At 50.0% G+C, this 12,014-nt stretch overlaps 1 protein-coding gene across 1 annotated transcript in view; it reads left to right on the top strand.

Moving 5' to 3' along the window:
- Positions 1-10,030, top strand: part of CASZ1 (castor zinc finger 1) — a 139,070-nt gene extending 129,040 nt beyond the window's left edge. The window contains exons 16-19 of the mRNA XM_084822253.1: positions 3,421-3,569; positions 4,715-4,949; positions 6,137-6,424; positions 8,582-10,030. Coding sequence (XP_084678379.1) covers positions 3,421-3,569; positions 4,715-4,949; positions 6,137-6,424; positions 8,582-9,771 — 1,862 coding nt within the window. The 3' untranslated portion in view covers positions 9,772-10,030. The remainder of the gene's footprint in view (positions 1-3,420; positions 3,570-4,714; positions 4,950-6,136; positions 6,425-8,581) is intronic.
- The last annotated feature ends 1,984 nt before the right edge of the window (positions 10,031-12,014 follow it).

Here is a 12,014-nt window from a genome sequence, read left to right as displayed (position 1 = left end):
CGAACCTGAACCTTCTGCATGCAAAGCGCGTTTGAGATGCTGTTACTCCAATTGCTACTGCTGCATGGAGAACTCAGGTGGAGACATTGCAATTCTCAAATTCATGCAAAGAGTCTGGGTTGAACAAGTTTCCATAGTAGGGTGAGCTTCTGGGCAAACAGATCATGTTAAAAAGACGGGAAACAGACTGGAGCATCCTTTAAATCCCCGAAGCAAAGGGATACAAAATAGAAATTATACTCAGGTTTAAGACTAAGCCACCAATGGGCCGCGGTGGCTTAGTGGTTAAGACACTGAACCGCAGACTGGAAGGTCGGCAGGTCAGCAGTTCGAGACCCGAGTGCTGCGTGACGGAGTGAGCTCCCGTCTTCAGTCCCAGCTTCTGCCAACTTAGCAGTTCGAAAGCAAGAAATTGCAAGTAGATAAATAGGTACCGCCTCGGCGGGAAAGGTACGAGCGTTCCGTGCACCTCGGTGTTCAGTCATGTCGGCCACATGACCACGGAAGCGTCTTCGGACAGCGCTGGCTCTTCGGCTTAGAAACGGGGATGAGCACCGCACCCTAGAGTCGGACACGACTGGTTGGGGACACCTTTACCTTTTAAGACTGTCACCAGATTAAAGAAATCTTACTCAAGTCATTGTACAAGTTCTAGTTAGTTAATTTGCAGAAATTGCCATGAATAAATCAATAATTCTGAAGCAAAAAGCATAGGCCTTTAAAGCTTTTGTTTATTTCTGCAGCTATGTTGCATTTGAAGTAGTTTAATATTTGTGATATTTTTAGATCCTGTGGTGGTGGTGCTGCTGCTGCTTTTGTTTTAGTCTCTGCCCCTTTTAATTGATTTATTATGCTGCTTCTGGTTCGATGTATATGGATTTGGGATTTTATTTGTGCTTTTATTGTATGGCGCCCTGAAAGCTATTTGCTATAAGGCAACTAATAAATCTTAGAAATGAATAAATATGTTGTAGGAGGACATCATCTTCGAGGAGGCATTCCCTCCTCTATGTGGGAGAGAAAGAGGAAGACCTCTTCTGAAGATGGTGCTTGCCAACTGCAATTTTGATAACTATTTTTAATTTACAAATAGTATTGTTTTTTAAAAAAATCTGCTGTCCAGTTAATCAGAGCACTTCTTTTAGTCTATATCAGTAAGGTTTTCAATAAATCAATCTAGCCAATTAATAAGTGGAATGTTGCAGCCGTACTTGGTTAATTACATTAGCGCATTTTGGGTGTTCAAAGGATCTCACATAATTTTTCGAACTAACCCTCCTCCTGCAAGGTAGGCTGTGTTGCAGGGAAGGGGCTGAGGCACCAGTGGTTTCCCTGCGCCAGTCTTCCCCATCCTGGTGCCTCCCAGATGTTTTGGACTTCGGCTCCCATCATCCCCAGCAAGCATGATCTAACACATCTGGGGGGGTAACGGGTTAGGGAAGCCTAGTCCAGGCCCACCTAGTGGAATTGGAACAGCGGGATTCCTGCTCAACAGCTCTCTTGCTTACCTTCTAGCACCCTATTCCAGCTCTCGAAAGGAAAGGAAAGGAAAGGAAAGGAAAGGAAAGGAAAGGAAAGGAAAGGAAAGGAAAGGAAAGGAAAGGAAGCACTGTTATTGCCTGCCCCTCTTCCCAGCATTCTCAGCCAATGCTATAAATTTGGGGAAGCAAACAGGGGAGAGTTTAGTCCCTGACCTGTCGAGACAGGCCTGGCCCCCGCAATTGCAGGTAGGCAGAAAAGAAATCTGAGTGTTCAGGCGGAGTCCAAGCCTCCCCTAGCACCAGTCCATTACTATGGGGGGGGGGAGCTCTCCTCACACTTTCAGAGCTCTGCCACCCTCACAACATCCCTGCAGGTAGGACACTATTGCTCCAGTTTTACAGATGAAAGGGAGCAGCTAGCCTGAGGCCGTGGCTTTGAACTTCAGCCCAAATGCTGCACGCTGTCCCTGCACCGCAGTCGCTATGTCTTTGCAAAGGGAAGCCGATGGGCCTCAGTTGGGGCTTCTGTATTTGCCAGTGTCCCTGCTGCTTATCCATGTTATCACTGCACTGCCTTCCAGCTTGTACGAGGCAGGGATATACCAACCCTAATAGGGTTCACCTGTCCATTCAGAGCCTGTATTAGCATCCTCTACAGTGGGAACCTCTCCGTTCTAGAGGACATCAATTCCCATCAGCCCCAGCTAGCCTGGCCAATGATCGGGGACGATGGGGGTTGTAGTCCAATAACTTCTGGAGCGCTGCATGCTCCTCACCCCTGCTCTAGAGCCCCAGAGCTCTTCTCCCTTCTTCTTGGTTTGAGATCAATTTCCTACCGTTGTCAAACACGCCCAACTTCGATGGCTCTAAAATAGGGATGGCGGAGAATTTCTCCCCGAAACTTCGGGGGGCCGAGCGCCAACGTGTTCGGCCCCCCGAAGAAGTTTCGGGGAGAAATTCTCCGCACCCTCCCCGGGACAGGACTTGCCTTTCCCGAATGTCCCTCCCGGCGGCGGGTCCCAGCGGCGGTTCGTCGGGTCTTCGTCGGGGCAGGGGCTGATTACGTAGACTACGGCGAAAATAAGGGCAACGCTATTTGCGTTGCCCTTATTTTTGCCGTAGTCTACGTAAAGATTTACGTAGACTACAGCGACCAAATACGGAACGCGAATGGCGGCTCCCTATGGGGGCCGCCATTTGCGTACGCGCTTTTTAAAAAAATTTTTTTAAGTCACCCGTGATAGGCTACGTGACGATTTACGTAGCCTATCAGGGCTGACTTTGCAGATCTAGCCGTGATAGGCTACGTTAATCGTCACGTAGCCTATCACGGGGGCGTGTTTTTGTTTTTGTTTTACTTTTTATTTCGCGGCCGGGCGAGGCGAGGCACCTCCTCCCCGGCCTGAATTTCGGGGGGAGAGCAGCGAAGCGCCTCCCCCCCACCGTGAAAAGCTGCGAGACCAGGTAAGTGGCTTTGGTGCACTCCTACTCTAAAACCCTTTTAGGTGACAGAAACTGCTTCGTGCCGATCTCTCTCCAGACAAGCTTTTGCCGTGTGCTATAGGTGAGGAAAGTGAAAGAGACCTGTCTTCCCTCCAAGATAACTAATGAAATTATCCCAGATTTCCTACCAGTGTTGGAAAGGGTTCCATCTTTAAATGCTAAGCTCCTAGTTTAAAAAAGAGGTTCCAATGCCTGACCTCTTTACAACAAGATAGAATCCTCTCTGCCTTGTTCTCCCACACTAGGAAGTATTTGATGTGTATATTTGGGGATGCGGAAGCAGAAGAGCCGGCATTCATTCCCGATGGCTGCACCCTTACTGAAATCAAACAGGACAGCATCTGCTGCCAAGCCCCATGTCTGGAGCGCATCTGTGACTAACCTAACCATTGCTAGCTTGTGAGGTTTGCATCTGTTTCGCATTCTTCCCTCCTAGGTTGCAAGTACAACCAAGTCAACAGCCATTTTCACTGCATCCGCGAGGGCTGCCAGTTCTCCTTCCTGCTGAAGCATCAGATGACGTCCCATGCCAGGAAACACATGAGGAGAATGCTGGGGAAAAACTTTGACCGGGTTCCCACTCAGGTGACTTTGCCCTGGAGGGTGGTGATAAGATGTTTGTCTTCAGATCATTGCTTTAAAGGGACACTACTTAGGGACTTCGTAAGCTGCCTTAAACTGAATCAGGCCCTGTAGCCCAGTGGCACTGGCACTGGCCCTGTAGCCCAGTGGCACTGAGCCTGTATTGAGTGGCTCTCCAGAGCTTTAGGCAGAGCTTTAGGCAGGAGTTTTTCCAGCCGTACCTGGAGATGCCGGGGATCAGACCTTCGGCATACATACTCTGCCACTGAGCTAAGTCCCTTACCTCCCCCAAAGCCTTCTATGCAAGTCTCCCAAGGCGAGTGGGGAGGAGCAGGACAGAGCAGCCTAACCAATGTCAGTTTTCATCAACACAGTGCAGTCGGTGACCCACATACTATAGGGTCATGCACTTAGAATGGGGGCGGGGGGAGAGAGCAACATCTCTTCCTCCAGTTACTCATGCTTTGTACATTTGGAAAAAGTCACATTGGAATTTGAAGGCTCTCCCAGAAGAAGATGAACAAGCAGAAAGCCAACATTCCTGAGTGCTGCTGGTTGCAGAGCTTTCCTGGAAAGCCCATGTTGATACTCAGTTCCAGCACTGCATTCCCCTGTGGCGACCACTCCAGAAGCACTCCTGTTGTTACACGACACACGTGTATAGATGTGCACACGTTTGGGAGGCTGTAGGGCAGAAATGCAAATCACTGGGGTGGTTGTGTTTTGCCTGTGGCCGAGCTTAGAGGACACACCTAGCAGAGCAGCAAAATCGAAAGAACCCCTCTCCTCCCAACTGCATCTCAATCCACATGCCCAGAGGCCACGGCCAGGCCTCCCAGCTGCTAAATTCAGCAACGTGGCCCAGTGCCGATGCCAAGAGTAACACTCCCGGGCTCTGAAGGCATCATCTCTACGGACACAGCAGGATTCCCCTGTGCCAAGATTAACACCCTTCGTGTCCAGAGCCCAGTGGTATGTATGAGCACAGCCTCTATGCCCTAGCTAGCATGGCCCAGCAGTCCCCGAAACGCACTGTTCGGGAAACATAACGCATGCAAAACAGATGACCAGTCCGACCCCCGACATCCGTGCCTTGGTGCAGAAGTAACAGCCCATCCCCCAACCCCTTACAAATTTTCTTGTCTCAGGTTATTGGACACACGCCTAGGAATGAAAACCTCGGCCAGGTCAGCAGCATGGCTCCTAGCCCATCATCGTCAGGGACTCCTGCTTCCTTTCAGGGACCCCAAAGTATGATGGATACTGAGACGGACGAGTACATTGACTACACGGGATGCAGCCCTGGCGGGATCTCCTCCGAGTCCTCCAACATGGACCGCAGTTGCTCCAGCACGCCCGTGGGCAACGAAAGCACTTCAGCGGGTAAGTGGTGCTGCAAGGCTGCCCTCGGTTAGCTACACTTTGTTTCAGAGGGGCCCACATCCCATCCCTGGGTGCTTTCTCGTGCAGACTGGACCCAGTCCCTCTCCTGCCATCCTTCGTCTCCTCTCCCATTAGCACAGAGAGAACCGTCTCTCTCTCAGACTGTAGGGACTCCTTTGAAATCTCCTTTCGCTGTGTGTGAAAGGATTTTTTTTATTCTGATCCAGATTGGGACTTGCAGTTCATCCCTTGCTAAAACAAATAGGCCGTGTGGTATTAAAGGTAAGAGCACTTGCTCGCTTAATTTCCCCCCTTGGATCAGACGCACTGATCTTTACACAGCGGGCTTACTCTAAATCGCCTCTGTGGAAGATTGTTACGCTGTGGACCAGGTCTTGTGAATGGACAGATGCCGCTCGCTGTATCTAGGAAAATCTTAGAAACAGGGGTCAGAGCTTAAGCTATAAAGTGGTCAGTAGTCGAGGGGAAGGGGGCATAACCATCTGGGGAAATCCAGAGGACCAGATCCGGACCCCAGGGCTGATATCCGGCACCCCTGACTTAAGGTATCGGGAACAGTGGGTTAAGGAGGTTGGCTGGCAAGTTCCACAATTCCATTGAGCACCACTAGCTTGCAATGTGGCCGCAGTGTGAGCCTATGACAATAATTTTTTAAACGTAATAATTCCCCACGGCACAACCGAGATTGATGACTGTTGCTTGCAGCTAGCCTGAGGGGCCAGGTAGAAAAACAGAGCTAGACAGCCTTGGTCAACATTCTAGCAACAAGTAAATTCCTTTTGCATACACAAGCAAAACAGCAGAGAGCCTAGCAACTGATCGGACCAGAGAAGCAGCCAGTCTCACAGTCCATTTAAATTGTCCCATTACCCATTGCGCCTCGCCAGGACAGCCCTCCTGTCGCAACCTGTCCCTGGAGACCCTCTGCCTCCGTTTTGCTTCCCTGTTGTCTCTGGTAACCCTCACTCCACCACGCTGCTGTTCATCACACTCTCCATCTTCTTCTGTTATAGTTCCGTTCTCGTATGTGTGGACGTGCTCTCCATTTCCATTGTATCGCTTACACTCTTGGGTTCTCATTTCGGTTCTGTTTTCGTCTTGTTTTCCTTTTTGTTCCGTCTCCTTTTTTTCCTGCTATTTTTTCTTTTCTTTCCACATTTCTCCAGGCTGCCTGGCTGCACCTCCTGCTGCTGCTGCTGGTGATGACGTTACCCACAATGCACCACAACCACCACCTCTGCCTCCATCTTTCTCACAAGCCCTGCTCAGGTCTCCCCTTCCTTCCCTCCCGTATCTCTTCTCTCCATCTTGTGTCTCATACTCTCTGCTAAGTGCCACCCTGGGATCCAGCAGGGGCGTTCTCTTGCCCCCCGCCAGCGCAACAGGGCTCTCACCCGTCCTAGCCACTCCAGCTCCAGTCAAAAGCGATGTCCCTCTAGTTCAGGATGCGGCAGGTAAACCATGCTACGCTTTCTCTCATAGTTACCATGCACACCTTACCCTCAAGTCCCTATGTCCCCACCCTCCCACTGTAGTCCGAAGTTTATGTTCAAGAAGACCTGTACTTAAAATTATCGGAGTGCCTTAAAAATCATGGATTTTTGGAAGACCAATATTAAGTTAGATGGCACGAGCAGATAAGTTGGACACGAGGGCGAATCCCCTGAGTGGAAATTATTCACTAAAGAATGGGTGTCTGGATACACGAGAGTCAACTCTGAAATTAAAACTATTTGTACCCGGGTTACCCAAATCACCATTCCTCCAAGGGACATGGCAGCCCAGGTAAATTAGAATTTGATAGGGGGCCTAGACAACTGAAACATTTCTTCAGCCCTGTGTAAGACTGGTGCCAGCTTCTAAACATCTGACACAGGCCCCAGGGCATATAAAATGTATTCCCAGCCCTTTTTGGTAGTGACCGGTGACATGGCCTCCTAAAATCAAGGAGGATGCATCCCCTCTGAGACCCAAAGGAAAGCTTTTCTAGTACCACCCATTTTTGCTCCGGCTGGGCATGAACCTGTTCACGGATGCAAACGTTCTTTGTGAAGAGGTAGGCACTGTGAATTGCTATTCTGGCCTAGCAGAATATATGGCCCATGCTGGTCTTACCATCACCACAGATCGGACAGGATGAGATTAGTGCCAGATAAAGTTATCTGTGCACATTTGCCTGGGGGAGTTCCTGGAGCTACATGAGATACCCATATCACTGCAGTTGTTTCAGTGTGTTATTATTTTATGTAGATCACCTTGGATACTTAGGAAAAAAAGTGACTAATAAATTATTTAATAATAATAATCAGCTTTCAAAAGCACTGTGTAGATTTAGTAACATCAGTAGCTGCTTTGGGCCCACAACCAAGAAATATCTCTGTGGAGCTTTTCCTACAGAGGTGAGCTTCTGTGTATCTGTGTATTTAAAAGATTTATAAGCCGCCTTTCAGGGCAAACCCTCCCAAGGCACTGCACACCAAAATGTAAAACTATACGAGCAATGATAAAACCAAAGTTTAATAGTTAAAACTAGACAGTACCATATAGACAATGGCCCCAGTAGAATCCTGACTGAAATGCAGGCTAAGGGAAATAGGTGATTCCTTAGCGCCCATGTGGAGGCCTGTAATGGTGGGGCTTGGCAGACACCAACTGGGACAGAATTCCGCAAGTGGTGCCTGCCATCCAGTGGCCCACAGGTCTTTAGCCATTGCCTGTGTAGCAATGGCTAAAGGGTTTCAGCTTTCCATGTAGCCCCAAAATGCCACATTTTGTCATATATTATATCTTTGGGAAGGGTTTGGGGGGGGGTTGGTTTTGGGGGGGGGCGGACTTCTCCTGAATTACCATTTTGGTACCAAAGTGCAAGAGGAGAAGACCTCACAGAATTAGTGAAATGTTAACCTTCCATCAGGCAGGCAAGTTGGCTTTTCAGCTCTATGAGATGGGGACGTACAGCCGGGTGGCCAGTAACCATAGCTGAGTTTGTTGCTTGTTAACATGGTCTGTCCTGGTCTGCTGCTTCTTTGGAACTAGAGTATAAATATTTAGGTGCGATGGACAGAGAGATGATACAGGCTTCCTTGTAGATAAAGAGCCAGAGGTAAAAGAGAAAGAGAAAAGTCTAATGTCCAGAGGCATAAAGCCTTTCTCTATTTCTGTTCCATTCAAGTCTTGCCAAACCACAGTAAGGGAGAGGATAGATGAGGCCAAACAAACGCTATTGGACTGAGCAAACCTGATAGAGCCTGATGAATGGCTGAGGGTCTACAGCAGCACAGGCCGTGTGGATTCAGAGAAACACGCCTCCCTCGCTCCCCAAAGCATGCATCGACTTTGCAATGGCCATGCTTTAGAAATGAGCTGGAATGCGTTTGCCTGACGGGCCCACTGCAGCGCTCCTCGGGCAAACACGTTTCCTGCAGCATGTCCACGGAGCGCTCGCCAATGCTCTTGTGCGCTGCTGGACTGAAGCAGTCTGTTCCCAAAGATCAAGACATGTTGGGAAAACACTGCTTGTGTGAATTCACCCCCACAGTAGCCAAGAAGCAAAGAGAAACAGGGCCTGGTGCAGCCCAGTCCTAAAGCGGTCTCCACTTCTGTGTCCCCAGGGAACACCATCACCATGCCCACCGCGGCAGGGGCCAAGAAGCGCTTCTGGATCATTGAAGACATGTCCCCCTTCGGCAAGCGGCGCAAAACCGCATCCTCCCGCAAGATGCTTGACGAAGGGATGATGCTGGAGGGCTTCCGGCGGTATGACCTCTACGAGGACTGCAAGGATGCCGGCTGCCAGTTCTCCCTGAAGGTCACCCATTACCACTGCACCCGGGAGAACTGCGGCTACAAGTTCTGCGGCCGCACCCACATGTACAAGCACGCGCAGCACCACGACCGCGTGGACAACCTGGTGCTGGACGACTTCAAGCGCTTCAAGTCCTCGCTCAGCTGCAACTTCCCCGACTGCCAGTTCTCGGGAAACAGCACGCACTTCCACTGCCTGCGCTGCGGCTTCCGCTGCACCGACAGCACCAAGGTGACGGCCCACCGCAAGCACCACGGCAAGCAGGACGTCATCAGCGCCGCCGGCTTCTGCCAGTTCAGCTCCAGCGTGGACTGCGAGGTGCCCGAGTGCAAGTACAAACTCAAGTGCTCCCACTTCCACTGCACCTACCCGGGCTGCAAGCACACGGTGGTGGGCATGTCGCAGATGGACTCGCACAAGCGCAAGCACGAGAAGCAGGAGCGCGGAGAGCTGCCGGCCATCTCTCCGGGCCCCGAGGGCCTCCCCCACGCCACGCTGGAGTACGAGATGCAGAACTCTTCCGTCAACCTGGACAGCTCCCTCAACCTCGGCACCGACGCGAACAGCGCCCTCTTCTTCCTGAAGAACGCCGCTGGCGTGGGACTCAGCGACTCCTTGGACCTCAGCCAGAAGCCGTTGGAGGGAGCGGGCAGCACTCCTTCCCCTGTCAGAGCGGGCGCGGCCCCTGTGGAGAGCGAGCGGCTTCTTGCCGGCTGTGGGCACGTGGAAGAGGAAGATGACTCTTCCCACGACGAGGACGACGAAGAGGAGGAAATGAACGAGGAGGACGAAGAGGAAGAGGAGGACGACGACGATGACGAGGATGACGAGGAGGACCTGAATACAGATTCCGAGGAGTCGCTTCCCGACGCAGAGGGCGTGCCTGCGAAGGACGTTCGAGAAATGGGGGAGGCGGCCTCTCCTGCAGACCACAGTGATGCTTCCAGGCCACCAGGCGAGCCAGACCCAACCCCTGCCCCCGAGGCCTCCCCCTAACGTACAGAGAGCAGCAGGGTTTTGATCTTTAAACAAACAGACAAACTGAATGAACTAGAGGACCCCGCCATGCGAGGCGAGAACAAACGCTAGAGCGGCAAGAGGCGCGCACACACACACACACACACACCCAGCTCCACCTCAGAAAGTGCACAAGATAAAAGAAGGAACAGCAGACCCTTGGACCACGCGAAAGAAAGAGCCTCGTGCCGTGAGGAGTGGGGGGCGGAGGGACCCATCTGTTGGGACGCTCATGTTTACAGGGTGGCAGACGGCGAGTCATTCTACTATTATGCAGAAGGGTTGGACGGTGGAGAAGTGACCCTTCTTCTCCTGGATAGATATGCTAACCATAAGGGCAACAGTTCCCCACCCCTCCCAAAGTTCTTCTCGTGGAGGGGGGAGTGGAGTCATTTCTTCAACTTCTGTTTTGTTTTCCCGTTTTCATTTGTCCTTTGACACTCCTCCCATTCTCAGGGAGAGGGGCAGCTAGCATCCATGGTGAATATTAGGGATGGGGATGATGATATAGCAAAGAAGGATTTGGTTCCTTTAAGCCACAAGCTAAGTCCTTTGCCATCTGGGGCAATTGGGGTGGGGGTGGAAGCAGCAGCATCACTTGTACTTATTTTATTTTATTTCCCTTCTCCAGCATCAAATGAACAGGAGAAACAGGGGACTCAGGCAGCTTGGGATGGTTGGGAAAAGGGTATTTATTGTCAGGTTTTTTGTTTTTTAAAAAAGGAGAGAAGCATTAATGAATTAAACAGGGCTGGGAATGGGGACAGTTCTCTAATCTTCCAGGTCCTCTTTGTTATTAAATAATAATAATAATAATAATAATTAATAATCTTTTTTTTTTTTTTAGGAAGAATGAACTTATTTATATTGTGACACTCCTGCCTGAGTGGAGCAATCCCTTTCTGGCGAGGCTCTGGCTGGAGGCAAAGGGGATGTGGGGAAAGCAGTGAAAAGATCCCGGGGTTGGGAAAGAGAGGCTTGGATTTAGCCAGCCCCAACCCAAATGCTGCTGCCTTGAGAAAGCCCAGCGGTTTGCTTTCCAGGCTGTAGAGCCAGGCCACGCATAGGACACAAGAGCTCGGCACGCCCTCTGCCTCGCTGCTAATAGAAGGAGAGGAGAAACAGAGGCAGTACCTCATAGCAGGGCTGAGTAGTGTTCGGACCTGGGGATGGCTTATTTAGTTACAGTATGGAAGCAGTCGTATCCTCCTGGCTCAGTCTCCTGCCTCGTGCAATCTTGACTTTTGAACCCAGCTTAAGTGTATTCTGTGAAGGGTGAGGGTGAAGTTATGGCTCTTTCAGAGGGAGCAGGCTGGCGGGGGGGGAAATCAAACCTACTTAAGAGCCTTCCATTGAATATTCTTAGGCCTCTTGCCTTAGGATTGTGGACAGGGAGGGTAATACTGTTCTGAACCCGACATCCCACCTTGCGGTTCGTGGGAAGTGAGAGACCCGATCCACTGGGTTGCCCAGCAAACTCTGCCTGTGGTCACCAGAGACACAGTTTAGGCACACCCTAAAAAGGGGAACCTTTTAAAGCCCCAGAGAAGGAAAGAGATGCCAGATTTGGCTCTCTGGGGCCCCAGAAGTCCTTTGCTTCCAACGATTGCTGGTTTTAGTTTTGAATGGTGAACACCTAATGAAACTAGTTGCAGGGGAAAAAAGCTGCTGTGTCCAATGGAGATGCCATTTTAGTGCAAAAAAGGCTGAGAGCTTTACCTGTCTGACTTTTTTTTAAAATTCCCTCTCAAACAATCACATGCAAGCAACTTCTCAGCTCAAAACAAGGAAAAGACTGTGATCCAGTAATAATTTTTAAAAGGTTTTCTTTCTTTTTTAAGGCTAGGGAGGAGGAAAAAGAATGGCAAAGAAAGGGATAAGGAAATGTCCAAGAGAAAAAAAATAGCTGTACAGTATTTTTCCCTCTGTAAAGGTTACTATTAGATATATAGATATAGATATATAGATATATATATAGATATATATATAGAACAAAGAGAAAAGAGCCATACCAAGACAATACTCTGTGAGTATCCAGTGAAAAACCCTGCCCTGTGGAAAAGTCCCTTCAATAAACTATGTGGTTACTAGCGTACAATTATCTCTTCCACCCACCCACAAGTGTGCCCCCCCCCAACTATTCAAAAATGCATTATGGGGCAAAAGCCAGCAAAAGGGGGTTTCCCCACCTTCACTTTACAACTGTCAATATTGATCACCAA

The sequence above is a fragment of the Heloderma suspectum genome, chromosome 15, assembly GCF_057233095.1.
Source record: "Heloderma suspectum isolate Gila_16-S chromosome 15, 16-S_ref, whole genome shotgun sequence".
NCBI classification, from domain to species: domain Eukaryota; kingdom Metazoa; phylum Chordata; class Lepidosauria; order Squamata; family Helodermatidae; genus Heloderma; species Heloderma suspectum.
The sequence above is the reverse complement of the archived record's forward strand: the minus strand, read 5'-3'. Positions and strand labels throughout refer to the sequence as shown.